The sequence below is a fragment of the Molothrus aeneus genome, unplaced genomic scaffold (genome assembly GCF_037042795.1).
Source record: "Molothrus aeneus isolate 106 unplaced genomic scaffold, BPBGC_Maene_1.0 scaffold_30, whole genome shotgun sequence".
NCBI lineage: Eukaryota > Metazoa > Chordata > Aves > Passeriformes > Icteridae > Molothrus > Molothrus aeneus.
Genome location: NW_027098964.1, coordinates 3,315,421 through 3,343,342, shown reverse-complemented (window position 1 = coordinate 3,343,342; position 27,922 = coordinate 3,315,421). Strand labels below are relative to the sequence as shown.

General features: G+C 62.4%; 1 protein-coding gene across 1 annotated transcript in view; it reads right to left on the bottom strand.

The window, feature by feature from the left end:
- The window catches only part of HUWE1 (HECT, UBA and WWE domain containing E3 ubiquitin protein ligase 1), a 77,242-nt gene extending 50,717 nt beyond the window's left edge, over window positions 1-26,525 (bottom strand). Inside the window, exons 1-36 of the mRNA XM_066570564.1 lie at window positions 26,354-26,525; window positions 25,544-25,616; window positions 24,731-24,829; window positions 23,252-23,458; window positions 23,019-23,171; window positions 22,845-22,907; window positions 21,875-21,952; window positions 21,743-21,790; window positions 21,340-21,408; window positions 21,148-21,247; window positions 20,960-21,060; window positions 20,165-20,315; window positions 19,966-20,093; window positions 19,750-19,890; window positions 19,540-19,651; window positions 19,329-19,448; window positions 18,438-18,539; window positions 18,245-18,325; window positions 18,031-18,137; window positions 16,192-16,369; window positions 15,385-15,476; window positions 15,086-15,297; window positions 14,155-14,212; window positions 13,884-14,060; window positions 13,105-13,350; window positions 12,434-12,567; window positions 11,312-11,412; window positions 10,059-10,265; window positions 8,644-8,860; window positions 7,725-7,847; window positions 6,624-6,855; window positions 4,985-5,212; window positions 3,887-4,009; window positions 3,124-3,219; window positions 1,888-2,157; window positions 261-413 (exon numbers count right to left, since the gene is read on the bottom strand). Of these exons, the coding sequence (XP_066426661.1) occupies window positions 261-413; window positions 1,888-2,157; window positions 3,124-3,219; window positions 3,887-4,009; window positions 4,985-5,212; window positions 6,624-6,855; window positions 7,725-7,847; window positions 8,644-8,860; window positions 10,059-10,265; window positions 11,312-11,412; window positions 12,434-12,567; window positions 13,105-13,350; window positions 13,884-14,060; window positions 14,155-14,212; window positions 15,086-15,297; window positions 15,385-15,476; window positions 16,192-16,369; window positions 18,031-18,137; window positions 18,245-18,325; window positions 18,438-18,539; window positions 19,329-19,448; window positions 19,540-19,651; window positions 19,750-19,890; window positions 19,966-20,093; window positions 20,165-20,315; window positions 20,960-21,060; window positions 21,148-21,247; window positions 21,340-21,408; window positions 21,743-21,790; window positions 21,875-21,952; window positions 22,845-22,907; window positions 23,019-23,171; window positions 23,252-23,458; window positions 24,731-24,829; window positions 25,544-25,588 (4,752 nt within the window). The 5' untranslated portion in view covers window positions 25,589-25,616; window positions 26,354-26,525. The remainder of the gene's footprint in view (window positions 1-260; window positions 414-1,887; window positions 2,158-3,123; window positions 3,220-3,886; window positions 4,010-4,984; window positions 5,213-6,623; window positions 6,856-7,724; window positions 7,848-8,643; window positions 8,861-10,058; window positions 10,266-11,311; window positions 11,413-12,433; window positions 12,568-13,104; window positions 13,351-13,883; window positions 14,061-14,154; window positions 14,213-15,085; window positions 15,298-15,384; window positions 15,477-16,191; window positions 16,370-18,030; window positions 18,138-18,244; window positions 18,326-18,437; window positions 18,540-19,328; window positions 19,449-19,539; window positions 19,652-19,749; window positions 19,891-19,965; window positions 20,094-20,164; window positions 20,316-20,959; window positions 21,061-21,147; window positions 21,248-21,339; window positions 21,409-21,742; window positions 21,791-21,874; window positions 21,953-22,844; window positions 22,908-23,018; window positions 23,172-23,251; window positions 23,459-24,730; window positions 24,830-25,543; window positions 25,617-26,353) is intronic.
- Between the last annotated feature and the right edge of the window lie 1,397 nt (window positions 26,526-27,922).

Sequence of the window (27,922 nt, the reverse complement as noted above, 5' to 3'; positions counted from 1 at the left end):
GGTTTTGGGTTAAGCCCCCCAGGTTTTGGGGTCCCCCCCGGGTTTTGGGGTCACTCCCCCAGGTTTTGTGGTCACTCCCCCAGGTTTGGGGTTAACCCCACCAGGTTTTGTGGTCACTCCCCCAGGTTTTGTGGTCATTCCCCCACATTCTGTGATCACTCCCCCAGGTTTTGGGCTGCCCCTCCCAGGTTTTGGGGTCCCCCCTGGGTTTTGTGGTCACTCCCCCAGGTTTTGGGGTCCCCCCCGGGGTTTTGGGGTACCTCGAAGAGCAGGGTGAGCAGCAGGATGCGCGTGGCCAGGTTGGAGGCCTGGGGCAGCGTGGCCATTTGGCTGATCCACTCCGACACCGTCTTGGTGTCGCTGGTGGTCAGCGGCACGGCCGCCTTGATCAGGACATCGGCTGCTTCCCACACCTGGGGGAATGAGCGGTCAGTGGGGTCAGGGGGCAGCAGGGGGGTCAGGGGGGTCACTGGGGCATGGCCGCCTTGATCAGGACATCGGCTGCTTCCCTCACCTGGGGGGACCGAGTGGTCAGTGGGGTCAGGGGGCAGTAGGGTCAGTGGGGATCAAGGTGGGCAGTGGGGTTATGGGGTCACTGGGGTTATGGGGTCACTGGGGGTCAGGGGTCACTGGGGATCAAGGTGGGCAGTGGGGTTATGGGGTCAGTGGGGTTATGGGGTCAGTGGGGTTATGGGGTCACTGGGGCACGGCCACTTTGATCAGGACATCGGCCACCTCCCACACCTGGGGCGTCAGTGGTCAGTAAGGGCCAGGGTGGTCAGTGGGGGTCAGTGGTGGTCAGTGGGGGTCAGTGGGGGTCAAGGGTCAACCAGGTTCAGGGGGATCAGGGGGGTCACTGAGGCACAGCTGCCTTGAGCAGGAGCTCCCACACCTGGGGGAGCTGAGTGGTCAGTGGGGCTCAGCAGGGTTCAGTGGGTCAGTAACATTTAGGGGGGTCAGTGGGGTTCAGGGGCCAGTGGGGTTCAGGGTGGTCAGGAGAGGTCAGCGGGGTTCAGGGGTCAGCGAGGTTCAGGGGTCAGCGAGGTTCAGGGGTCAGTGAGGTTCAGGGGTCAGCGGGGTTCAGGGGTCAGTGGGGTTCAGGGTGGTCAGGGGTCAGTGGGGTTCAGGGGTCAGTGGGGTTCAGGGGTCAGTGAGGTTCAGGGGTCAGCGGGGTTCAGGGGTCAGTGGGGTTCAGGGGGGCACCTGACACACCTGGGTGTTCAGGGGGTCTCAGGGGAGGTTTTGGGAGGGTCTCAGGGCAGGTTTGTGGGTCTTGGGCTATGTTTGGCACAAGTTTAGGGGTCTCAGGGCTGGTTCAGGATGGGTTTAGGGCAGGTTTAGGCTGGGTTTAGGCTGGGTTTAAGGCTCCTGTTTGAGCACACTGTCCCGCGTAGGCCGGGCCATTGCAGTGCACGGGGTCAGGGGTCTCAGGGTTGGTTTAGGGGTCTCAGGGCCGGTTCAGGGTGCGTTTAGGCCAGGTTTAGGGCAGGTTTAGGCTGGCTCTAGGGCTCCATAACTGCTGCACCACCTCTTTGAGCACACTGTCCCGGATAGGCCGGGCCATTGCAGTGCATGGCCATCGTTGGGGTCAGGGGTCTCGGGGCTGGTTCAGGGTGGGTTTAGGCTGGGTTTAAGGCAGGTTTAGGCCGGGTTTAGGGCTCCATACCTGCTGCACCACCTCTTTGAGCACACTGTCCCGGATAGGCCGGGCCATTGCAGTGCACAGCCATCGTTGGGGTCAGGGGTCTCGGGGCTGGTTTAGGGGGCTCGGGGCTGGTTCAGGGTGGGTTTAGGGGTCTCGGGGCTGGTTTAGGGGTCTCAGGGCTGGTTCAGGACGGGTTTAGGCTGGGTTTAAGGCAGGTTCAGGCCGGGTTTAGGGCTCCATACCTGCTGCACCACCTGTTTGAGCACGCTGTCGCGGTAGGCCGGGCCGTTGCGGCGCACGGCCGTCATCAGCAGGTCGCAGACGCGGTAGACGGTGTCGGGCAGCTCGTCCAGCAGCTGAGAGCAGCCGGGCAGCATCGAGTCCGTGAAGGCCCCGAGCTCGGCCGCCTCCAGGGGCTCGGCCCCCTCGAACTTCTCCAGGCACTTGGCCTCCTCCTCCTCCTGCCGCTCCCGCGCCCGCCGCTCCTCCTCCTCCTTGCGGCACGCGGCCTCCTGAGGGGGAGATGGGGTGAGGAGGGGGGGAAAGGGGGAGAAATGGGGGTTTGGGGCAGAAATGGGGGAGAAATGGGGGTTTGGGACAGGGAAATGGGGGAGAAATGGGGGTTTGGGACAGGGAAATGGGAGAGAAATGGGGGTTTGGGACAGGGAAATGGGGGAGACATGGGGGTTTGGGGAAGGGAAACGGGGGAGAAATGGGGGTTTGGGACAGGGAAATGGGGGAGACATGGGGGTTTGGGACAGGGAAATGGGGGAGAAATGGGGGTTTGGGACAGGGAAATGGGGGTTTGGGGAAGGGAAATGGGGGAGAAATGGGGGTTTGGGACAGGGAAATGGGGGTTTGGGACAGGGAAATGGGGGTTTGGGACAGGGAAATGGGGGTTTGGGACAGGGAAATGGGGGAGAAATGGGGGTTTGGGGCAGGGAAATGGGGGAGAAATGGGGGTTTGGGACAGGGAAATGGGGGAGACATGGGGGTTTGGGACAGGGAAATGGGGGAGAAATGGGGGTTTGGGGAAGGGAAACGGGGGTTTGGGACAGGGAAATGGGGGTTTGGGACAGGGAAATGGGGTTTGGAGCAGGGAAATGGGGGAGAAATGGGGGTTTGGGGAAGGGAAATGGAGGAGAAATGGGGGTTTGGGTAGGGAAATGGGGTTTGGGACAGGGAAATGGGGGTTTGTGGGGAGAAATGGGGTTTGGGGAAGGGAAATGGGGTTTGGGGAAGGGTAATGGGGGAGAAATGAGGGTATTGGGTAGGGAAATGGGCTTTGGAGGATGGAAATGGGGGAGAAATGGGGTTTGGGGCAGGGAAATGGGGGAGAAATGGGAGTTTGGGGAGAGAAACAGGGGTATGGAAATAGGATTTGGGGCAGGGAAATGGGGTTTTTGGGACAGGAAATGGGGTTTGGGGAAGGGAAATGGGGTTTTTGGCACAGGAACTGGGGTTTCTGGGGGTCCCACCTCTGGGGACTCGGCGCGCTGCTCCATGGGGATGTCCTGGCCCAGGGACATGGCGATGGCTCTCATCATCTGATCCTCCTCTGACATGCTCAGGTCCTGGGGGGGCAGCGTCAGGGGCTGTGAGGACCCCCAAGAGCACCCCAAAACCCCCCCAAGAGCATCCCAAAAACCCCCGGGTACCCCAAAAACCACCCAAACCACCTCAAAATCCACCAGGAACTCCCAAATCCCCCCTAAAGCACTCCAAAAATTCCCCAGGACCTCGCCCTCAAAACATCCCAAAACCCCCCCAGGAACCTCTAAAAAACACTCAGGACCCCCCAAAACCCCTTGGGATCCCTCCCAACCCCCCCCAGGAACCTCTAAAAACCACTCAGGACCCCCCAAAACCCCTTGGGATCCCTCCCAACCCCCCCAGGAACCTCTAAAAACCACTCAGGACCCCCCAAAACCCCTTGGGATCCCTCCCAAACCCCCCCAGGAACCTCTAAAAACCACTCAGGACCCCCCAAAACCCTTTGGGATCCCTCCCAAACCCCCAGGAACCTCTAAAAACCACTCAGGACCCCCCCAAAACCCCTTGGGATCCCTCCCAAACCCCCCTCATTTCCCCTTCCCCCATTGCAGGACCCCCCCAAACCCCTCGCTGATGCCCCAAATCCTCCTTATCTCCCTTCCCCCACTGCAGGACCCCCCCAAATCCCCCCCATTTCCCCTTTCCCCGCTCCAGCCCCCCCCGTTGTGCCCCCCCAGCCCCACTGACCCGTGCTGAGCCCCCCATGAGCGGGGGTGGGTGGGTGAGCAGGTACTCGGTGGCCTGCTCCATGGTGTTGGTGTTGAGCAGGGCCTCCATGGCGTGCTCCCGGGAGAAACCCATGTCCATCAGCTGGGGAGGGGGCACACACAGGGGTCAGGGGGGATTTGGGGGCGCGGGGAGGGGTTTGGGGGCACAGGGAGGGGTTTGGGGGCACGGGGAGGGGTTTGAGGAGGAGCTGGTGGGACCTCCCACCTCCCATTTTGCCATCCCACACCCCCATTTTTCTCTTCCACCCCATTCTTCCCTTCCACCTCCCATTTTTTTTGTCCCACCCCTCAGTTTTTTCCATCCCATCCTTCAGTTTTTGAGCTCCCACCCCCATTTTTCCATCCCACCCCTCACTTTTCTGTCCCACCCCCCATTTTTCAACATCTCATACCCCCAGTTTTTTGTCCCACCCCTCAGTTTTTGACCTCTTATCCTTCAGTTCTTGAGCTCCCACCCCCATTGTTCCATCCCATCCCTCAGTTTCCTGTCCTACCCCTCAGTTTTCAGCCTCCCACTCCCATATTTCCCCCTCCCACCCCCATTTTTCCCCCTCCCACCCCCATTTCTCCATCCCACCTCCCATTTTTTTGTCCCACCCCTCAGTTTTCTATCCCACTCCATCCTTCAGTTCTTGAGCTCCCATTCCCATTTTTTTGTCCCACCCCTCAGTTTTTGACCTCTTATCTTTCAGTTCTTGAGCTCCCACCCCCATTTCTCCATCCCACCTCCCATTTTTTTGTCCCACTCCTCAGTTTTCTGTCCCACCCCATCTTTCAGTTTTTGAGCTCCCACCCCCATTTTTCTCTTCCACCCCTCAGTTTTCAGCCTCCCACCCCCATATTTCCCCTTCCCACCCCCATTTTTCCCCCTCCCACCCCCATTTCTCCATCCCACCTCCCATTTTCCCCTCCCACCCCCATTTCTCCATCCCACCTCCCATTTTCCCCCTCCCACCCCCATTTCTCCATCCCACCTCCCATTTTTTTGTCCCACCCCCATTTTCCCCCTCCCACCCCCATTTCTCCCCCTCCCACCCCCCATATCCCAGCCCCACACCTGCTGCAGCTGCTGCTGGTTGACGTGGGGCTCCCTGCGGGCTCCCCCCTCGTCTGCCCCGGGCTCGTCGGGCGCGGGCCCCTCTCGCTCGCGGCCCAGGCGCTCGCGCAGCAGCGGCTCCGCGCGCAGGATGTGGCACAGGATGGCCAGCATGGACTCGGCCATGCGCCCCCCGTACACCTTCAGCGGCCGCCGCTGCCACAGCTGCTTGATGCAGGCGAACGCGGCCTGGGGACGCGCGGGGAAACCGTGGGGACACGGTGGGACATGGTGGGGACAGCAGCAGGGACACGGTGGGACATGGTGGGGACAGCAGCAGGGACACGGTGGGATATAGGGGGGACATGGTGGGGAGCAGGTGGGGACATGGTGGGACATGGTGGGGAGCAGGTGGGGACACGGTGGGACATGGTGGGGACATGGTGGGACACGGTGGGGACAGCAGCGGGGACACGGTGGGATATAGGGGGGACATGGTGGGGAGAAGGTGGGGACATGGTGGGACATGGTAGGGACATGGCAGGGAGAAGGTGGGGACATGGTGGGGTCACAGTGGAGAGAAGGTGGGGACATTGTGGGGACATGGCAGGGACACGGTGGAGACAGACAAGGACACGGTGGGGACACAGGGGGGAGAAGGTGGGGACATTGTGGGGACATGGTGGGACATGGTGGGGACATGGCAGGGAGCAGGTGGGGACATGGTGGGACATGGTGGGACATGGTGGGGACATGGTGGGGTCACAGTGGAGAGAAGGTGGGGACATGGTGGGACATGGTAAGGACATGGTGGGACATGGTGGGACATGGCAGGGAGAAGGTGGGGACATGGTGGGGTCACAGTGGAGAGAAGGTGGGGACATGGTGGGGACATGGTAGGAACACAGTGGAGACAGACAAGGACACGGTGGGGACAGGTAGGGGACATGGAGGGAGTACAGTGGGGACATGGTGGGGACATGGTGGGACATGGTGGGGTCACAGTGGAGAGAAGGTGGGGATATGGTGGAGACGTGGAGACAGACAAGGACACGGTGGGGACACAGCGGGGACACGGTGGGGACAGGCAGGGGACATGGAGGGCGTTCAGTGGGGACACAGTGGGAATATGGCGGAGACAAGGTGGGGACACGGGTTTTGGGGAGGGGGGGATTGCAGCTTCCCCCCCAGCCCCCACCATATCCCCCCACTCAAACCCCATTTCCCCTTCCCAAACCCCATTTCCCCTCCCCAAACCCCATTTCCCCCTCCCCAAACCCCATTTCCCCCTCCCCAACCCCATTTCCCCTCTCCAAACCCCATTTCCCCTCCCCAAACCCCAGTTCCCCATCCCAAACCCCATTTCCCCATCCCAAACCCCATTTCCCCTGCCCAAACCCCATTTCCCCTGCCCAAACCCCATTTCCCCTGCCCAAACCCCATTTCCCATTCCCAAACTCCATTTCCCTGTCCCAAACCCCATTTCCCTGTCCCAAACCCCATTTCCCCTGCCCAAACCCCATTTCCCCTCCCCAAACCCCATTTCCTCTCCCCAAACCCCATTTCCCCATCCCAAACCCCATTTCCCCTCCCCAAACCCCATTTCCCCCTCCCCAAACCCCATTTCCCCTGCCCAAACCCCGTTTTTCCCCCTGCCCACCTTCTGGGTGACCACGAGGAAGCGCAGGGCGCTGAAGGGGGGGTGTCCATGCGGGGGGGCCTTGGCAGGCAGCGCGTGGGGGGACTCCAGCACCGTGCTGGGGTTCACCATCTTCTCCACCAGCATCAGCCACGCGTCCAGGAACTCACCGGTGCCGTCCGGCAGGTCAGGGTGCTCCAGACCCTCCCCAACCGGCACCTTGCCCCCCATGGACAGCGCCCAGTTAAAGGTCCTGGGGGGGAAAAAGGGATTTGGGGTGTTGGGAGGGACCCCAGGGTCATGGGAGGGACCCCAGGGTCATGGGAGGGACCCCGAGGTCATGGGAGGGACTCCAAGGACATGGGAGGGACCCCAAGGTCATGGGAGGGAACCCAAGGTCATGGGAGTGACCAGTTAAAGGGTCTGGGGGGAATTTGGGGTGTTGATCGGGACCCCGAGGTCATGGGAGGGACCCTAAGGTCATGGGAGGGACCAGTTAAAGGTCCTGGGGGAGAAAAGGGATTTTGGGTGTTGGGAGTGTCCCTCCACCCACAGGAAGGGAGCTGGAGGGGTCAGTGTCCAGGGTCAGGGTCAGTGTCCAGGGTCAGGGTCAGTGTCCAGGGTCAGTGTCCAGGGTCAGGGTCAGTGTCCAGGGTCAGGGTCAGTGTCCAGGATCAGTGTCCAGGGTCAGGGTCAGTGTCCAGGGTCAGGGTCAGTGTCCCAGGGGGGTCCCAGGATCAGTGTCAGTGTCCAGGGTCAGGGTCCAGGGGCATTGGTCAGTGTGTGGTCAGCATCCACAATCCATGTCCTGTGTCCATGGGCAGTGTCTGGGGCCCATGGGCAGTGTCTGGGCAGTGTCTGGGGCCCATGGGCAGTGTCTGGGCAGTGTCTGAGGCCCATGGGCAGTGTCTGGGCAGTGTTCAGGGCCCATGGGCAGTGTCTGGGCAGTGTCTGGGGCCCATGGTCAGTGTCTGGGGTCCATGGGCAGTGTCTGGGCAGTGTCTGGGGTCCATGGGCAGTGTCTGGGCAGTGTCTGGGGCCCATGGTCAGTGTCTGGGCAGTGTTCAGGGCCCATGCTCAGTGTGTGCTCAGTGTCCAGTGTCCGGTCAGTGTCCAGCTCACTCGAAGAGGGCGTTGTGGCCGCCGGAGCAGAGGAATTTCTGCAGCATGAGGTGATAGGGGAACTTGCGCTCGTCGAAGAGCATGGGCGACGTGAACCCCACCGAGCAGATGAAGAACGTCAGCCTGGGGGCACGGGCTGGGGTCAGAGCTGGGCAGGGCACTGGGCACGGCCGTGGGCACTGCCCGCAGCACTGGGCACAGGCACTGCTCAAGCTCCGTCCCTGGAGGTGGCAGAGCCATCCCTGTCCCTATCCCTGTCCCTGTCCTTGTCTCTTCCATCCCTGTCCCTGTAATCCCAGCCCTTCCCCTTTCCAAGCCCGCCCCATTCCCAACCTCACCCCTCTCCTGCACCCTCCCTGCCGCATTCCCACTCCCAGATCCTCCCGTTCCAGCCTCAGCCCTACCCTATTCCCAGCCCTGCCCATTCCCATTCCCATTCCCATTCCCATTCCCATTCCCATTCCCGTTCCCGTTCCCATCCCATTGCCCCCACTGTCCCTGTGGTCACTGACCAGAACCGTGGTGTGGGGGTGTAGGGGGGCAGTTGCCAGCTCAGCCCCTTGTGTCAGCGCCGAGGCCGTGCCCATCCCCATCCTATCCCATCCCATCCCATCCCATCCCATCCCATCCCATCCCAGTTTCCTGTTCCCATCCCAGCTCCTGTTCCCATCCCATCCCATCCCATCCCATCCCAGTTCCTGTTCCGTTCCCATCCCAGTTCCCATCCCAGTTCCTCTTCTCATCCCATCCCATCCCAGTTCCTGTTCCCATCCCAGTTCCCATCCCAGTTCCTGTTCCCATCCCATCCCAGTTCCTGTTCCCATTCCATCCCAGCTCCTGTTCCCATCCCATCCCAGTTCCGGTTCCCATCCCCAATCCCACTGTCCCCATTTTCCCCGCTGTCCCCGTGGTCACTGACCGGAACCGTGGCGTGGGGGTGTAGGGGGGCGGTTGCCAGCTCAGCCCCTTGGTCAGCAGCCGGGTCAGCGCCGAGGCCGTGGCGCGGGCGGCCGCGGTGGGCGCGGGGGCGGCGGCGGCCGCGTGGTGGCTGCGGCGCTGCCGCACCGGGGAGCCCACGCACAGCTTGACCAGCAGCCCAAAGAGCTCGGCCAGAGCCCGGCCCAGCCGCGACGAGGCTGTGGGGACATGGGGACAGTGAGACCCCGGGTGGGGACAGAGGGACACGGGGGACACAGGGGACAGAGGGACACGGGGGACAAAGGGATACTGGGGACAAACTCAGCCAGAGCCCAGCCCAACTGCGATGAGGCTGTGGGGACATGGGGACAGTGAGACCCCGGGTGGGGACACGGGGGACACGGGGCACAGAGGGACACGGGGGACAGAGGGACACGGGGGACAAACTCGGCCAGAGCCCAGCCCAACCGTGATGAGGCTGTGGGGACATGGGGACAGTGAAACCCTTGGGGGGGGACAGAGGGACACGGGGGATGTGGGGGACAGAGGGACACAGGGGACAGAGGGACATGGGGGACAAAGGGATACTGGGGACAAGCTCGACCAGAGCCCGGCCCAACCGTGATGAGGCTGTGGGGACATGGGGACAGTGAGACCCTTGGGGGGGGACAGAGGGACACGGGGGACAGAGGGACAAAGGACAAGCTCGGCCAGAGCCCAGCCCAGCCACGATGAGGCTGTGGGGACATGGAGACAGTGAGACCCTGGGTGGGGACAGAGGGACACGGGGCACAGAGGGACACGGGGGACAAACTTGGCCAGTGCCCGGCCCAACCGCGATGAGGCTGTGGGGACATGGGGACAGTGAGACCCCTGAGAGGGGACAGGGCTGAGACGCCTGGGATCCCCCAAGCTGTTCTAGAGGCCCCTAACACAGTTTTAGGGTCCTTAGCTTGGTTTTGGGGTCCCTCAGGCCATTTTTGGGGTCCCTCAGGCAGTTTTTAGAACCCCCCAACCCAATTTCTGGATCCCCCAGGCCATTTTTGAAACCCCCTACCCCGATTTTCAGGACCCTCAGGCCATTTTTGGGGTCCCCCAAGCTGTTTCTGGAGCCCCCAGACTCATTTTTAGAACCCCCTAACACAGTTTTGGGGTCCCTCAGCTTGGTTTTGGGGTCCCTCAGGCAGTTTTTGGGGTCCCTCAGGCAGTTTTTAGAACCCCCCAACCCAATTTCTGGAGCCCCCAACTCCATTTCTGGATCCCCCAGGCCATTTTTGAAGCCCCCTACCCCAATTTTCAGGACCCTCAGACCATTTTTGGAGTCCCCTACCCCAATTTTCAGGACCCTCAGACCATTTTTGGGGTCCCCCAGGCCGTTTCTGAAGCCCCCAGCCCCATTTTTGGGTCCCCCCTCACCGGAGAGCAGGGGTTTGATCTGTTTGATGCGGGCGGCCATGGCCGGGGTGATCTTGGCCTTGGCTTTGGGGTCGCTGGCGCTGGGCTCGTCCGTCTCCATGGGGGCCAGGGGCTCCCCCTCCAGCCCCATCCCCTCCAGCAGCCCCTGGGCTGGGGGGGGGTCACTGCCCACCCCCCCTGCAGGACCCGGGGCCTCCACCTCGCCCTCTGTGGGGGGAATGGGGTGAGAGACCCATAGAGACCCCCCAAAAGTGACCCTTCCCACAGAGACCCCCAAAAACTGGGAAATCCTACAGAGACCCCCTCCCAAAACTGGGAAATCCTACAGAGACCCCCTCCCAAAACTGACCCTTCCCACAGAGACCCCCAAAACTGACCCTTCCCACAGAGACCCCCAAAAACTGGGAAATCCTACAGAGACCCCCTCCCAAAACTGACCCTTCCCACAGAGACCCCCCAAAAACTGGAAATTCCTACAAAGGCACCCCCCAAACCTGACATGTCCTAGAGAGATCCCCCCCGAAAATTCACCTTTCCCACAGAGACCCCCCCCAAACCCAACCTGCCCCAGAGACCCTCCCCAGTCCCCCAAAACCCTGATAAAGCCCCCCCAAAACCCTGATAAAGCCCCCCCAAAACCCCCATAAATTCTCCCCATAACCCCCATAAATCCCCCCCAGACCCACATCAATCCCCCAAACCCTCCCCAAAACCCCCCAAAATCCCCCCAAACCCTCCCAAAAACCCCCCAAATCCTCCCAACCCCCCCCCAAACCCTCCCCAAAACCCAAAAAATCCCCCCAAACCCTCCCAAAATCCCCCCCAAACCCTCCCAAAACCCCCAGAAATCCCCCCCAAACCCTCCCAAAACCCCCCAAACCCTCCCGAAAACCCCCCAAAATCCCCCCAAACCCTCCCCAAACCCTTCCGAAATCCCCCCAAATCCCCCCCAGACCCCCATCAATCCCCCAGACCCCCAGAAATCCCCCCCAAACCCTCCCAAAACCCCCCAGAAATCCCCCCAAACCCTCCCAAAACCCTCCGAAACCCTCCCAAAAACCCCTACAAACCCTCCCGAAATCCCCCCAAATCCCCCCAGACCCCCATCAATCTCCCTAAACCCTCCCCAAACCCCCCAAAATCCCCCCAAACCCTCCCCAAACCCCCCAAAATCCCCCCAAACCCTCCCCAAACCCCCCAAAATCCCCATCGATCTCCCCCCAAACGCCCCCCAAGCCCTTCCCCAGCCCCACCTGCCCTGCGGCCGCCCTGGGGGGGGCTGGGGGCCGTTTTCTCCTCCTTGGGCACCAGTTTCTGCATGTCAGCCTGGCCAAACTCACAGCCTGGGGGGAGGCTGGGGGAGCACGGGGGGGTCACGGGGCTGGGGGCACCTCCTGGGCACCACAGAGCCCCCCCAGTGCCCCCCAGTGCCCCCCAGTAACCTGGAAAGGGGGTGGGGTACGGACACTGGGAGCAGCACAGCTGGCTCAGCCCAGTGTCCCCAAAACCTCCAGCAGTGCCCTCCCAGTGCCCCCCAAACCCTCACCAGTTCCTCCAGTGCCCTCCCAGTGCCCTCCCAGTGCCCCCAAACCCTCACCAGTTCCTCCAGTGCCCTCCCAGTGCCCTCCCAGTGCCACCCAAAGCCTCACCAGTGCCTCCAGTATCCTCCCAGTGCCCTCCCAGTGCCACCCAAAGCCTCACCAGTGCCTCCAGTATCCTCCCAGTGCCCTCCCAGTGCCACCCAAACCCTCACCAGTTCCTCCAGTGCCCTCCCAGTGCCCCCCAAAGCCTCACCAGTTCCTCCAGTACCCTCCCAGTGCCCCCCAAAGCCTCACCAGTGCCTCCAGTGCCCTCCCAGTGCCCCCCAAAGCCTCACCAGTGCCTCCAGTGCCCTCCCAGTGCCACCCAGTGCCACCCAAAGCCTCACCAGTGCCTCCAGTATCCTCCCAGTGCCCTCCCAGTGCCCCCCAAACCCTCACCAGTGCCTCCAGTGCCCCCCAGTGCCCCCCAAACCCTCACCAGTGCCTCCAGTGCCCCCCAGTGCCACCCAAACCCTCACCAGTGCCTCCCAGTAACCTGGTAAGGGGGTACAGACTCTGGGAGCAGCACAGCTGGCTCAGCCCAGTGTCCCCCCAGTGTCCCCAAAACCTCCACCAGTGCCCTGCCAGTGCCCCCCAAACCCTCACCAGTGCCCCCAGTGTTCTCCCAGTACCTGTTTGGGGTGCACCACACCAGCAAACAACACAGCTGGCTCAGCCCAGTGTCCCCCAAACCCTCACCAGTCCCTCCCAGTGCCCTCCCAGTGCCTCCCAACCCCTCCCAGTCCCTCCCAGTGCCCCCCAACCCCTCCCAGTCCCTCCCAGTGTCCCCAGTACCTGTTGGGGGTGCAGAGGGACAGCAGCACGGTGCTCTCCCACACCAGGGAGCAGTAGAGTTGGCTCAGCTTGCCCAGCACGCTCAGCCCCAGCTGGGACCCCCACTGGTTCACGGAGATGGCCCTGATCTCGCTCTGGGGGGGGACAGTGGGACCCCAACATTCCCTGAGACCCCAGAGCTCCTCCCCAAACCCCACTCAAACCCCCCAAACCCCATTCAGCCTCCCCAATCCCCTTTCAAACCTCCTCAAGCCCCATTCGACCCCCTCCAAACCCCATCCAACCCCCCCAAACCCCCCCTAAACCCCACTCCAACCCCCCCAAACCCCACTCCAACCCCCCCAAACCCCATTCAAACCCTCCAAGTCCCATCCAAACCCCACTCCAACCCCACTCCAATCCCCCCAAACCCCTCCAACCCCCCCAACCCCCCCCTAAACCCCACTCCAATCCCCCCAAACCCCACTCAAACCCTCCAAGTCCCATTCCAACCCCCCAAACCCCCCCAAACCCCACTCCAACCCCCCCAAACCCTACTCCAACCCCCCCAAACCCTACTCCAACCCCCCAAACCCTACTCCAATCCCCCCAAACCCCACTCAAACCCCACTCCAACCCCCCCAAACCCCACTCCAACCCCCCCAAACCCCCCCAAACCCCTGCCCCGTTACCTGTCCCACCCTGCAGGTGTGCACAAACATCATGATGAAGGCGTGGGCAGCAGTCAGGGCGTGCAGCAGGGGGGTGGCCTGGGCTGACAGGGTGGCATCGGGCACGGCCCCGGCCCCCGCCAGCTCCCGCAGCAGCACCGACCCCCCCGGGGCCTCGATGGGCCGGTGCAGCGGCTCCAGGGCGGAGAGCACGGCCTCGAGCTGCACCAAACCCTCCTGCAGCACCTTGGGCTCATGGGACAGGGTCTGGGGACACAGACAGGGGACATTGGGGACACTGAGGGGTCACTGAACCCCCCTGCAGCACCTTGGGCTCGTGGGACAGAGTCTGGGGACAGAGAGAGGGGACATTGGGGACACTGAGGGGTCACCAAACCCTCCTGCAGCACCTTGGGCTCGTGGGACAGAGTCTGGGGACACAGAGAGGGGACATTGGGGACACTGAGGGGTCACCGAACCCTCCCGGGGGTCACTGAACCCTCCCGGGGGTCACTGAACCCTCCTGCAGCACCTTGGGCTCGTGGGACAGGGTCTGGGGACACAGACAGGGGACATTGGGGACACTGAACGCTCCCGGGGGTCACTGAACCCTCCTGGGGGTCACCAAACCCTCCTGGAGCACCCTGGGCTCGTGGGACAGTGACTGGGGACACGGAGGGGACACAGAGTGTCATCAGGATCCATTCCAGGATGGATTCGCAGCACCCAGGATGGATTTGAGCCCCCCAGGATGGATTCACAGCCCCCCAGGATGGATTTGCAGCCCCCCCAGCCCATACCAGGATGGATTTGCAGACCCCAGCCACGGCCTGGCAGGCTGCAGAGGTGGGGAAGTCCACGGGCAGGTTGGGCAGCCCCAGGATGGTGACGAGCGGCCGCAGCCCCCGCTGGGCCACAAACTCCTGGCAGTGATCGTCCGTGGTGTTGTTGCTCAGGATGGACTCCACAAACTTCATCTGGGACAAAAAGGGGGTCAGGGGGGCTCTGAAGCCCCTCAGGAGGGCTCAGGAAGGACCAGTGGGGACCCCCAGGGACGGTGCTGGGCCTCACCACGTTGAGGATGTAGTCCATGAGCGGGATGGGGATGCGCTCCTCCGTGCCCACCACGCTGCAAGCACAGAGGGAGCGGTGAGGGAGGTGTGACCCCCTCCCCCAGGACACAAAACCAGAGCCAATGAGGCTGGGAGAGACCTCTGAGACCACTCCATGACCTTGTCACCACCTTATCACCAAGTGTCACACCCCAGCTTGGCTTTAACACCTCCCTGCCAGACTCTTTCTGGGGAGTTGTTGCCAATTTCCAGCCTGAATTTTTCCCCCAATCCCTTTTCTCTAGGCTGAACCCCTTCCCCAGCTCCCCCAGAATCACCCAGACCCTTCCCCAGCTCCCTCAGGACCCTCCACATCCTTCCCCAGCTTCCCCCAGACCCTTCCCCAGCTCCCTCAGGACCCTCCCTGGAGCACCTTGGGCTTGTGGGACAGAGTCTGGGGACAGACAGGAGACACTGGAGTCACTGAGGGGTCACTGGTCCTTCCCCAGCTCCCCCAGACCCTTCCCCAGCTCCCTCAGGACCCTCCACATCCTTCCCCAGCTCCCCCAGACCCTTCCTCAGCTCCCTCAGGACCCTCCCTGGAGCACCTTGGGCTTGTGGGACAGAGTCTGGGGACAGACAGGAGACACTGGAGTCACTGAGGGGTCACTGGTCCTTCCCCAGCTCCCCCAGACCCTTCCCCAGCTCCCTCAGGACCCTCCACATCCTTCCCCAGCTCCCCCAGACCCTTCCCCAGCTCCCTCAGGACCCTCCATACCCTTCCCCAGCTCCCCCAGACCCTTCCCCAGCTCCCTCAGGACCCTCCACATCCTTCCCCAGCTCCCAAAGGATCCTCCCCACCCCAGACCATCAATAATTCAGGACTGAGCGCAGATCCCTGGCGCCACAAAAGTGACCTGGGGACACCCCAGGCTGCCCTGTCTGCTCACGTCTGGCTGGGCTCTGCCTCGCTCTGCTGGGCAGCCCCGAAGCTCTGCATGGCCTGCACTTCCTCCTCCTCCTCATCCTCGCTCGAGGCCTCCTCGGCGGCGTGGGGCGAGCGCGGGGGCGGCGCAGCCGCCGTCCCGTCCGCCTTCTGCATCGACGGCTTCTGGCAGATGTACTTGGGGTCCCGGCCCAGGCTGCAGATCTCCTCCAGCAGCTGGGGAAGGGTTGGCATTTAGGGGGAGCCTGGGCAGAGTTTGGGGGGCCCTGAACCCCCCACGAGGGTCCCCTCCCAGGTTGTCACCTTGATGATGGCAGTGGTGGCATCGGTCTTGAGCGTGGGCTGGTGTCGCATCAGCTCGTCCACGGCGCTGCCCAGGTTGGAGGCTGTGTCACCTGGTGGGGGGACACAGAGTGTTTAGGGGGGGCAGAGGTGATTCTGGGGGGGCACAGCAGGTTTTGGGGGGACAGAAATGGCTTTGGGAGTTAAATAAGTAAGGAGTAATGCCTAAAATAAACACGAGTGTCTCCAAAAAATAAGGAAATTATTTAAACGTTAGGATGACGCTTTGCTAAAATGCTGGAAGGGTCCTCAGCGTCCCTGGTGTCCCCAGTATCCCTCAGTACCCCTGGTACCCCCAGTGTCCCCAGTGTCCCCCAGTACCCCCAATGTCCCCAGTATACCTCAATACCCCCAGTATCCCCCAGTATCCCCCAGTACACCCCCTGTCCCTAGTGTCCCACAGTATCCCCAATGTCCCTGGTACCCCCAATGTCCCCAGTATCCCCCAGTACCCCCAATGTCCCCAGTATCCCTCAATACCCCCAGTGTCCCCAGTGTCCCCCAGTACCCCCAATGTCCCTCAATACCCCCAGTGTCCCCAGTATCCCTCAATGTCCCCAGTATCCCTCAATACCCTCAATGTCCCCAGTATCCCTCAGTACCCCAAGTGTCCCCAGTATCCCCAGTTCTCCCAGTATCCCTCTGTACCCCCAGTGTCCCCAGTATCCCCAGTCCCCCTAATGTCCCCAGTATCCCTCAGTATCCCCAGTGTCTCCAATATCCCCAGTATCCCCAGTCCCCCCAATGTCTCCAGCGTCCCCCGCTCACCCAGGGGGTCGGAGCTGCGGCGGCGGCGCATGGCGGGCAGGTAGTCGGGGGACAGCAGCACCTTGAAGAGGCGCTCGAAGGGCTGGCACTGCACGAAGCTCTGCAGCCCCCGCGCGTTCAGGCACAGAGCGCTGAACACGTTGGGCAGAGAGCCCAGAACCTCCCGCGTCGCCGGCACCTGCACAGGTGAGGGCAGGTGAGGGACATAGGACACACCTGGGGCAGGTCAGGGGCTGGGGACACACCTGGTGTGGGGCAGACACAGGGCAGGGCTGGGGAAAGGGAGGGACAGGTGGTGGGGCAGGCACTGGGCAGGTGAGGGGCAAAGCTGGCACAGACACTGGGCAGGTGTTGCACAGGCAGGTGAGGGGCAAAGCTGGCACAGACACTGGGCAGGTGAGGGGCAAAGCTGGCACAGACACTGGGCAGGTGTTGCACAGGCAGGTGAAGGGCAAAGCTGGCACAGACATTGGGCAGGTGAGGGGCAAAGCTGGCACAGACACTGGGCAGGTTTGTCACCAGCATGGGCAGGTGAGCAGCAGGAAGGGAGGCAGATCTGGGGTGGGGCTGGGACAGGTGTGGTGGCAGGCACAGGACAGGTGAGCAGACAGGTGAGAGGCAGACCTGGAGCAGGTGTAGGAGAGAAAATGGGAGAGGTGCAAAGCAGGTGTGGGGACGAGTGAAGGGCAGATGTGGCAACAGGCGGTGGAACAGGTGCAAGGCAGGTAATGGGACAGGTGTGGGGCACGGGTGAGGGGACAGGTGCAAGGGATGGGAAATAGAACAGGTGGGGAACAGCAGCAGGGGACAGGAAATGGAACAGGCACAGGGACATGGGACAGGTGCAGGGCAGGAAATGGAACAGATGCAAAGACAGGTGAGGGGACATACGAGAGAACAGGTGCTGGGAAACACAAGGACAGAGATGAGAGAACAGATGAGGGGACAAGCACAGGGAGAGGAGATGGAACAGGTGCATGAACAGGAAATGAAACAAACGAGCAACAGGTGCAGGACAGGTGTGGGAGGGTCCAAGACATGGGACAGGTGTGGGACAGCAAGAGGACAGATGAGGTGACAGAGGTGAAGACAGGTGCTGGACAGGTGAGGGACTGCACTCACGGCCTCCATGAGTACCACGACTTCATTGAGGGGATACACAAGGGGACAGGTAAGGGGACAAGTGCAGGACACGTAAGGTGATAGGTGTAGGACAGGTGACAGGTGTAGGACAGGTAAGCCACACTCATGGCCTTGATGAGCAGTGACATCAGTGAGAGAACACATAGTAGGACATATGAGGGGACAGATGAAGGGATACACAAGGGGACAGGTGACAGGTGTAGGACAGGTGACAGGTGTAGGACAGGTGTCAGGTGTAGGACAGGTAAGCCACACTCATGGCCTTGATGAGCAATGACATCAGTGAGAGAACACGCAACAGGACAACATGTGAGGGGGCAGATGAAGGGATACACAAGGGGACAGGTGACAGGTGTAGGACAGGTAAGGACAGGTGTAGGACAGGACAGGTGACAGGTGTAGGACAGGTAAGCCACATTCATGGCCTCGATGAGCAGTGACATCAGTGAGAGAACACACAACAGGACACATGAGGGGGCAGATGAAGGGATACACAAGGGGACAGGTGTCAGGTGTAGGACAGGTAAGCCACACTCATGGCCTCGATGAGCAGTGACATCAGTGAGTGAACACACAACAAGACACGTGAGGGGGCAGATGAAGGGGCACACAAGGGGACAGGTGTCAGGTGCAGGACAGGTGACAGGTGCAGGACAGGTGTCAGGTGCAGGACAGGTGCCAGCAAGCCCCACTCACATCCTTGATGAGCAGAGCGTGCAGCATGACGTCGGTGAGGCCGTTGTCCTGCAGCGAGGACAGCAGCGAGGGCTCCTGGAACACGAAGACCGTCACCACCTCGGTCGCTGCGGCGGAGGAGAGAGGGGGGCACTGAGGGCAGGTAGGGCACCTGGCGGGGTCCCCGCTCCGTGCCCGCCCCGCGCTGCCCGGGTGGGGCCGGGGCGTGGCTCACCCAGCAGGAACAGCGAGGGGCCGTAGTACTCGGCGTTGCTGATGATGTGCTTCAGCGAGGTGGGCAGCGAGCCGTCCATCACTGCGGGGACACCGCGGGGTCAGTGCCGCCGCCGCCGCCGCCACCACCCCTGCCACCCACCAGGAGGGGAGGGGCGGGGCAGGGGGGTTTGGGGACATCGGGGACCACGCACCGTGCCGGATGCCGTCGGAGAAGGCGGGGTCTTGGATGGCTTTTTTGAGGAAGTTCAGCATGGATTTGAGCAAAGCGGCGCGCTGGGGGATGCACTGCACTCCTGGGGAGACACGGGGAGAGGATTGGGGGGCACGGGAGGAAATGGGGGTGTCCCCAGGGAGGAAAGTAGATAAGGAAAAAGATTTGGGGTCTTCTAGGGGGGGAATTGGGGTGTCCATATAGAGAAGGAATTGGGGTCTTTATATGGGGGGGAATTGGGGTGTCCATATAGAGAAGGAGCTGGGGTGTCCATATAAAGGGAGCTGGGGTGTCCATTTAGGGAAGGAATTGGGGTGTCCATGTAGAGGAGGAACTGGGGTGTCCATATAGAGAAGGAATCGAGGTGTCCATATAAGGGGAACTGAGGTGTCCATTTAGGGAAGGAATTGGGGTGTCCATATAAGGGGAACTGGGGTGTCCATATAGGGAAGGAACTGGGGTGTCCATATAGGGAAGGAATTGGGGTGTCCATATAGAGAAGGAATCGAGGTGTCCATATAGAGAAGGAATTGGGGTGTCCATATAGAGAAGGAATTAGGGAGTCCATATAAGGGAAACTGGGGTGTCCATATAGAGAAGGAATTGGGGTGTCCATATAGAGAAGGAATCGAGGTGTCCATATAAGGGGAACTGGGGTGTCCATTTAGGGAAGGAATTGGGGTGTCCATATAAAGCGAACTGAGGTGTCCATTTAGGGAAGGAATCGAGGTGTCCATATTAGGGGAACTGAGGTGTCCATTTAGGGAAGGAATTGGGGTGTCCATGTAGAGGAGGAACTGGGGTGTCCATATAAGGAAGGAATTGGGGTCCAGTGCTGTCCCCACTGTCCCCAGCCCCAGGGGGCACCTACCACCGCGTGGGGAGGGGGTGGCAGCGCTGGTGCTGGGCACAGCTGGTGGGGTTGGTGGCACTGGGTCCTGCCGGGCTTCGGCCGAGGGGCCAGGGCTGCTCTCCATGGCCACGTCGGTCACTGCAGGGGGACGGTGGCATTGCAGGGGGAACAGGTGACACCACGGGGGGGAAACAGGTGACACCACGGGGGGGACGCAGCCTCTGCTCACCCTCCATGTCCGTCTCCATGTCCTCGCCCTCGGGCAGGGTGGCAGCAGGCGGGCGCTGCACTTTGGGCTTGATGACGAAGGGACACTCGCGGCGGCACAGGTCCACCTCGTGCTGGGGGGGACAGAGCCTCAGCACCCCAAACTACCCCAGGGGACCCCAAAACACCCCTGGAGCACCCCAAAAGCGGGGCAGGGGTAGGGGGGCAGCACCTCGAGGCGGTAGATGAAGATGGACAGCCCGCTGTGCGACTGGAAGGCGGCCATGTCCAGGTTGGTGATGAGATCCACCACCCGCACCGCCCGCGTGACGAACGTGATCTGGTCCTGCTCATCCCCCAGGAACTTGATCACCTGGCGAGGGGACAGACAGCAGGTGAGGCGGTCCCCAAGGCGCCCGAGAGCCACCCCCAGGTGCGAACAGCTCACCTTGAGCAGCGCCTCCATCATGCCGCACGACACCAGCGCCTCGCCGCCCGCGTCGTAGCTGGCCAGGTGGTAGAGGAAGGAGAAGAGCGCCGTGGCAAACTGGTGGGGGTAGGGCTCCATGGAAGGGTCTGGGGGTGCACAGGTGTGGTTAGGGCGGGTCACAGCCCCCCAGGTGACCCCCCCGGCCCCCGGCACGCACCGATCATGGCCTGGATGCAGTTGCGCACCAGCACGGGCAGGAAGCCGTGGTAGGAGGCGGTGCCGGTGCAGTCGATGATGCTGCTGAGCTTCGGCGTCCGCTCCAGGTGCACGATGGACGTCAGCGTCCGCAGGGAGGCCGCCTTGATGTCCTGGCAGGGACACGTGAGGGACACGTGAGGGACAGGTGAGGGACACGTGAGGGACAGGCGAGGGACAGGCGAGGGACAGGCGAGGGACAGGCGAGGGACATTCATGTCCTTAATGAACAGCGTGACACCAGTGAGGGAATACGCAAGGGGACAGGTGATGTGACAGGTGAAGGCACAGGTAAGGGACACTCGTGTCCTTGATGAGCACCACGACATCGGTGAGGGGACACGCAAGGGGACAGGTGATGTGACAGGTGAAGGCACAGGTAAGGGACAGATACAAAACACATGAAGTGACAGGAGCAGTGCAGGTGTAAGACCAGGACAGGTGAGGTGACAGCTGCAGGACAAATAAGGTGACACATGCAGAACAGGTGAGGTGACAGCTGCAGAACAGGTGAGGTGACAGCTGCAGGACAGGTGAGGTGACAGCTGCAGCACAGGTGAGTCACACTCACATCCTTAATGAGCAGCATGCGCAGCACAACATCAATGAGGGAACAGGCAAAGGGACAGGAGAGGGGACACACAAGGGAACAGGCGAGGGGACACACGAGGGGACACAAAAGGGACACACGAGGGGACACAAAAGGGACACAGGAGGGGACACAAAAGGGACAGGGCTCAGCCCTGGTGGCTCTCACCATCAGCTGCTTGTCGGTGATCTGCAGCACATCCACCAGCTCCTCGATCAGCCCGTTGTACAGGATGCTGTTGGCCGACTCCTGCAGCGCGTTGGAGTACACTGCAAAGGGGGGGGGGTCACCCCAACTGCCCCAGGAGCACCCCCAAACCCACCCCCCAATTAAAACAAGCCCTAACGAGAGCCCACCCAGGATGGAGATGGCGTGGAGCCGCGCCTGCACCGCCTGCAGCCGCTTCTTGTGGTTGGAGAAGCCGTGGGCCAGGCGGATGTGGGTGAACAGCAGCATCTGGGGGGGGGACAGAGGATTCGGGGGGGTCAGGGACGGTCTGGGGGTCACCCCCCAATCCATGGGGGTCCCCTCGATGTCACCCCACACACCTGCTTGTCCTTGGGGATGCTGTACATCTTGGTCAGGGACTCCATGATCTCCGAGGGGCTCTCTGAGATCTGGGCGGAAAGAGAAATTTTTCTGGGAGGGGCAGAAGCAAAACTGGGGAGCAGGGGGACAAAATTGGGGTGCAGGGGACAAAACTGGGGTGTGGAGGGACAAAATTGGGTGCAGAGAAACAAAATGGGGGGCAGAGGACAAAATTGGGGGCGGAGGACAAAATTGGGGGGCAGGGGACAAAAGTGGGGGGCAGAGGACAAAATGGGGGTGTGGAGGGACAAAATTGGATGTGGAGGGGACAGAATGGGGGGGCAGGGGACAAAAGGGCAGTGCAGGGTGTGGGGGGGCCCAAGCAGAGCCCCCCACCCAAATCAAGGTGCCCCCCGTGCTCACCTTGTCCAGCTGCTCGATGTGGATGTAGTGCAGGGTGGTGCTGGTGGCCTGGAGGGATCACAGGAGGTCAAGGGGTGGCCCCGGTGTTTTGGGGGCCTCCTCGTGTCCCCCAATGTCCCCAAAGTCACTCACCCTCTTGTCCACCTTCACCTCGACGCCCGGCTCCGCGTAGAACTCGAAGTGCAGGGTGGTGGCACTGGGGGGGTATTTCTGGGGGGGACACAAAGGTGAGATGGGGACAGCAGGGTCCCCTCCCCTGGGGTGACAGGGCCAGGCTGGGGGACACTGGGACACAGGGAAAGGGGACCCCGGGATGCAACAGGGGTGGCAAAGGGGTGTTGGGGACACAGGAGAGCGTTGGGGACAGCGGGAGGTGACACAGAGGGACAGGACAGCGCTGGGGACACCCTGAGGGGACACCAGACCGCGCTGGGGACCCTAGGATGGCATCAAGGGCCTCAGGATGTGACAAAGGCACACGAGGTGATGTTGGGAACGGGTCACACCAAAATGTGACAAGAACGTGACAGAAGAACCCCTGAGACACAGGTGAGTTCTGGGGACCCCCAGCACAGCACAAAGTGACACAGGTGAGCTCTGGGACAGAACGAGGTGGCACAGGTGAGCTCTGGGACAGAACAAGGTGACACACGTGAGCTCTGGGACAGAACAAGGTGACACACGTGAGCTCTGGGGCTCTGGGGACCCCCAGCACAGGACAATGTGACACAGGTGAGCTCTGGGACAGAACGAGGTGGCACAGGTGAGCTCTGGGGACCCTCAGCACAGCACAAAGTGACACAGGTGAGCTCTGGGACAGAATGAGGTGGCACAGGTGAGTTCTGGGGACCCCAGCACAGGACAAGGTGACACACGTGAGCTCTGGGGACACCCAGCACAGGACAAGGTGACACAGGTGAGCTCTGGGGACCACTGGGACAGGGTAAGGTGACACAGGTGAGTTCCGGGACAGAACAAGGTGACACAAGTGAGCTTTGGGGACCCTCAGAACAGAACAAGGAGACACAGGTGAGTTCTGACAAATGCCAGGACAGAACAAGGTGACCCACATGAGCTCATGTGACCCACAGGTGCCACTCACCATCATGTGCAGGTCCCGGCAGCACTCAGCCAGCCCAAATCCATTCTCCTTTCCGCCCCAGCTCTGCAGGGAGACCAGCTCAGTTCATCCCCGCCCCGCTGAGCCCCCAAACCCCCCTAAAACCCCCCAAAACCCCCCTAAAATCCCCCTAAAATCCCCCAAAACCCCGCCCACCTCGGCCAGGTGCTGCAGGCGGGCCAGCAGGGGCCCGCGGCGCTCGGAGCCCAGGCGGGTGATGTAGTTGGAGCGTTTGCTGAACACGTAGAGCAGGTTGAGCACGGCCAGCACCACGTGCATGTCCGAGGAGGCCAGCAGCGTGGTCAGGTGCTGCGGGGGGACAGGACAGCGTCACAGCGCGCCACGAGGACACGGGGACGCGCAGAGGGCGGCCCTGGGGCAGCGCCCACCTCGATGGAGCTGTAGAGGTGGCGGGAGAAGCTGTACTCGATGAGCAGGGCGGTGAAGTTGAGCAGGGCCAGCAGCAGGGCCTTGAGGGGCTGGCGCTCGGGCCGGTCGCAGGCCAGCATCCAGCTCATGGCCTCCACCGGCCGGCCCGCCTCGGCCAGCAGCGCGTCGAAGCGGTCCAGCAGGTCCACCCAGTGGTACAGCTCGCACTGAGGGGGGAGCAGGGGGGAGATGTGGGGCTGGGGGCACAGCCTGGGACCCCCTGAGCCTCCTGGGTACAGCCCAGACCCCCAGGTATGGCCAGACCCCCACACCCACCCAGTGGTACAGCTCGCACTGAGGGGGGAGCAGGGGGGAGATGTGGGGCTGGGGGCACAGCCTGGGACCCCCTGAGCCTCCTGGGTACAGCCCAGACCCCCAGGTATGGCCAGACCCCAGCCCAGACCCCCAGGTATGGCCAGACCCCAGCCCAGACCCCCAGGTATGGCCCAAACCCCAGTCCAACCCCCTACACACACCCAGTGGTCCAGCTCACACTGGGGGGAGGTCAGGGGGGAGATGTGGGGCTGGGGGCACACACTGGGACCCCCTGAGCCCCCTGGGTACAGCCCAGCCCCCCCTGAACCCTCATATCCCAGGGGGGACCCCCAGAACTCCAAGCAGGAACCCCAACATCCCAGCCCAGCCCTGCCCAGGTCACAGCTGAGCCCCCTCCCCAGTAGAGGGCAAGAAAATGGAGTTTAGGAGGCTGAGAGAGAATTTGGGTCCTCCCTGAGTGTTTGGGGGGAAACTGAGGTACCCCCAATGTTTTGGGGTCTATAGAGTGCTCCCCCCACTGTTTTAGGGATATTTGGGTTCTTCCTTGGAGTTTTAGAAGTCTTTGACAGAAAATTCACACCCAAGCAGCTCCAGGATGGGAGACAAATGGGGATCCCCCTCATTGTCCTGGGGAACTTTGGGGCGCCCCTGCCATTCCGGGGGGACTGTGTGAACCCTGCAGGCCCCCTCCCCAATTCTGGGGCTCCAAACGGGGTCACAGCCCCTCCCCTGAGGCCAAGGGAGATGAAGGCACTCCTGGGGGGCTGTGAGGACACTGCTGAGCCCCCCCAGTTTGGGGAAGGCTAAATAAGAACTGGGGGAGCCCCTTAACATTGGGGTGGGCTGCAGAAAATGTAAAAACCCCAGATGTAAGAACCCCAGAACTGCCCCACCTGAGGGCAGAGAAACAAAAACCAGGGGAAACCAGGGACCCCCCCTCATTTGAGAAACATTCTGGGGTGCCCCCCTCCGAATCTGGGGGTGCTCCCTGTGATTTGGGGGTGCTCCAGGGTGACGCCCCCCTTGTGGCAGTGATCAGTTTGGGGACAAGCTCAGCACCATCCTGACAAACTGGGGACAATCTCTTGGGGAACTCCCATGTGTCTTGGGACCCCCCCCCAGGTTTTGGGAACCCCCCCCCAGGTTTTGGGGTCCCCTCCCACCTTCCCAATGTTCCATGTCTTGATCTGCTGCAGTTCTGTCACCAGCTGCTCATCACTGCAGCCCTTCAGCTTCTCGATGAGGGCCCGGCAGTCGGCGGGCTGGGGGGCACAGGCAACTCAGCAATGTCCCCTCACGGTGTCCCCAACGTCCCCAAACCCCCCACAATGTCCCCAAACCCCCCACAGTCCTCATCCCAATGCCCACATCTCCCCAAAACCTCCAATTCTCCCCCCAAGAGTGACCCCCCCAACTGCAGTGTCCCCAAAATCACCACCCCTGACATTCCCTGAGTGTCCCCAACACCCCACAATGTCCCCAAACCACCTTCATTCCCTCCCCAATGTCCCCAACCCCTCACTGAATGTCCCCAAACCACCCCCAATTCCCTCCCCAATGTCCCCATTCTCCCTCAGACATCTCTGATTCCCCTCCCTGACTGTCCCCAACCCCTCACTGAATATCCCCAACCCCTCCCTGAGTATCCCCAAACTCTCCCTGAGTGTCCCCAAACCCTCCTCGAGTATCCCCCAACCCCTCCTTGAGTGTCCCCAAGCCCATCCCAAGAGTCCTCAGCTCCTCCCTGAGTGTCCCCAAACCCTCCTCGAGTGTGCCCAGCTCCCCCCTGAGTGTCACCAAGCCTTCACTGATTATCCCCAGCCCCTCCCTGAGTGTCCCCAACCCTTCTTTGAGTGTCCCCAAACCCTCCTCGAGTGTCCCCAAGCCCTCCCTGAGTGTCACCAAGCCTTCACTGATTATCCCCAGCCCGTCCCTGAGTGTCCCCAAGCCCTCTCTGAGTGTCCCCAAGCCCTCACCGCCTCCGTAGGGGTTTTCTTCAGTTTCGTCCGATCCACTTTCATTTTGGGGGTTCCGGTCCTCGTGCTCCGCCTGCGGCCACACGCGGGGGGTGGGGGAGGGGAGGGGGGTGTCACACCTGGGTCACCCCCCCCCCCTCCCCCCGAGCGGGTCAAACCCCGCCCCCCACCTGTCCCGACAGGGCCTGGCTGTCCCGACAGAGGCGCCGTGTCCCGACAGGGCCCTGGGACGTCACCCCCCTCCCCAAATCCCCGCCGCCCCGGGGTGTCCCGTGTCCCGACAGAGCCGGGCTGTCCTGACAGGGCCCCGCTGTCCCGACAGGGCCTCACTGTCCCGACAGGCGCCGCGGCGGCCGCGGCCCGATGACGTCGCGGCACCGGCTGAACAATGAATGTGCAAAACCCCGCCGTGCCCGGGGGGGTCGCCGGGAGCCCCCCCCCCCCCACCACCGCACTACTTCCCCCCCCAAATTAACCCAGCAAGGGGTTGTAATTAAGGGCTGTAATTACGGGCGGTAATTAAGGGCTGAGGCTGCCGCGTGCCGGGGCTCCCCCACCCCCCCCCCCACCCCGGTGCCCCCCCCCGCCCCCGCCGGCCCGGCCGGTTCGGTGACAGTGACGCATCACTTTGGGGGGGCATTTTTGGGGTGTCCTCCCCCCGGGGGAAGGCGTCAAAAATAAGCCTGAAGCTCCCAGTCCGTTTCCCCCCCCCCCCCCAAAAAAAAACCTCCCCGATGCGAGACCCCCCCCCCCCCCCCAGAATTCTCTCACGCCGCCCCCCGCCCCGGTAACAACGGGGGGAGCCCTTACCGGGAATCACTCCCAGTCCATCCTCGGCCCGGCCCGGTCGCTGCGAGGGGGAGGGAGCCGGGAGCTGCTAAGGGGGAAATTTGGGGAGGGGGTTGTGAAATACTGGGGGGTCCCGTGTGAGCGGCTGAATAACTGGGGAGGGCTGATCCCAAAAAGGGATCCCCCAAACCGCAGCGTAAGGGACCTTAAGGGCAGGAAGTGACAGCCCAAAATCGCTGTAAATTGTGAAAAAACGCCAATAGAGAAAAAAGTGCTGGGAGGAAATGAGAAGAACCCCCCAAATCCTAAAGGATCTGAAGAAGGAGGGATCCTAAATCTCGGGGAGATGTAGGAAGCACGGCCTAGAGGATGGGAAAGGGGGGGGGGGCCGCTAAAGGGGTCCCCCAAATGTCGGGAAAGCGAAGAGGGGGACCCTGAGTGATGGGAGGGGACTGCGGGGGAGTGGAAATGAGGCTGGGGTCCCTAAATAATGAGAACCTCAGAAGGCGCCCGTAAAATACGGGAGAACCCTAAAGACGTGAGAAAGCTAAATTAAGGTAGGGGAGCGGCCAAACACCCCAAATCTCGGGGGAGAGCGCCTGAGTCCCCTCAAGGGAGGCCCCTATAGGGGGAGGCCGCGGGGGTCGGAGGAAGGGGGGCCGTGAGAGAAGGAAAGGAGCCCCCAAATCACGGGAGGCCGCCGGGGAGTGGGGGGGGCGGTGGGAGGGGGGGGCGGGCCCCTCATGACGGAGCCGCGCGCCAATCTTCCCACGCCGCGGACCCCGCAGCGGCACCGGGCCGAGCCCCCCGCCCCGCCGGCCCCGGTACCTTAAGCGGGCGGGGAGAGCAGGGGGGGGGGGTCAGAGCCCGGCCCGGGCCCGTCCCGCCGCTGCCGCCGCCGCCATCTTACACTGAGCCCCGGCCGCGGCCCGAGATCCCGCGAGAGCCGCCGCAAGTCCCGCGAGAGCGGCCGGCGGGACGGGAGGAGGCGGCGCCGCGGGGAGAGCCGGAGGCGGGGCAATGCCGCCGACAGCCAATGGGAAGAGGAGAGGCGCGGCGGCCAAGTCTCGCGAGAGCGCGCCTAGCAGTGGGGCGGGAGTTTGGACAAGCCTCGCGAGATTTCGTGAGGAGTATGGGGGAGGGGAGGCGGTCCCTCACGGATCCCGCCTCATACCGGGAGGAGGAAGGGGGGGGGGCTGACGGTGAAGGGGGGGAAGGCCCTGCCGGCCACAGAGCGGCTCAACCCCCCCCGCTCCCCTCGCAGGCCGCGGGCCCCACGCCGTTCCCCTCAAGCACCGGCACTCACCGGCAGGCTGATGAGAGCGAGATCTCGCGAGGCGCTGGCGGCAGCGCGGCCCCGAAGCCTCGCGAGAGGCGCGCAGAGAGAGATAGAGAGAGAAGCGAGAGGGGCAACGAGAGAGCGGCCCCGCCGCGGGTGGGGGAGGGCGGGCGGGGGAAGCGCGGCCGCTGCCTCAGCGGCGGGAACGGCGGCGGCGCGCGCGGCTCTCGCGAGAGCGCCGGCTGAGAGTGGCTCCAAATCTCGCGAGATTGGAGATCGCCCTCCTCGCCTGGAGGACAAGATCTCGGGAG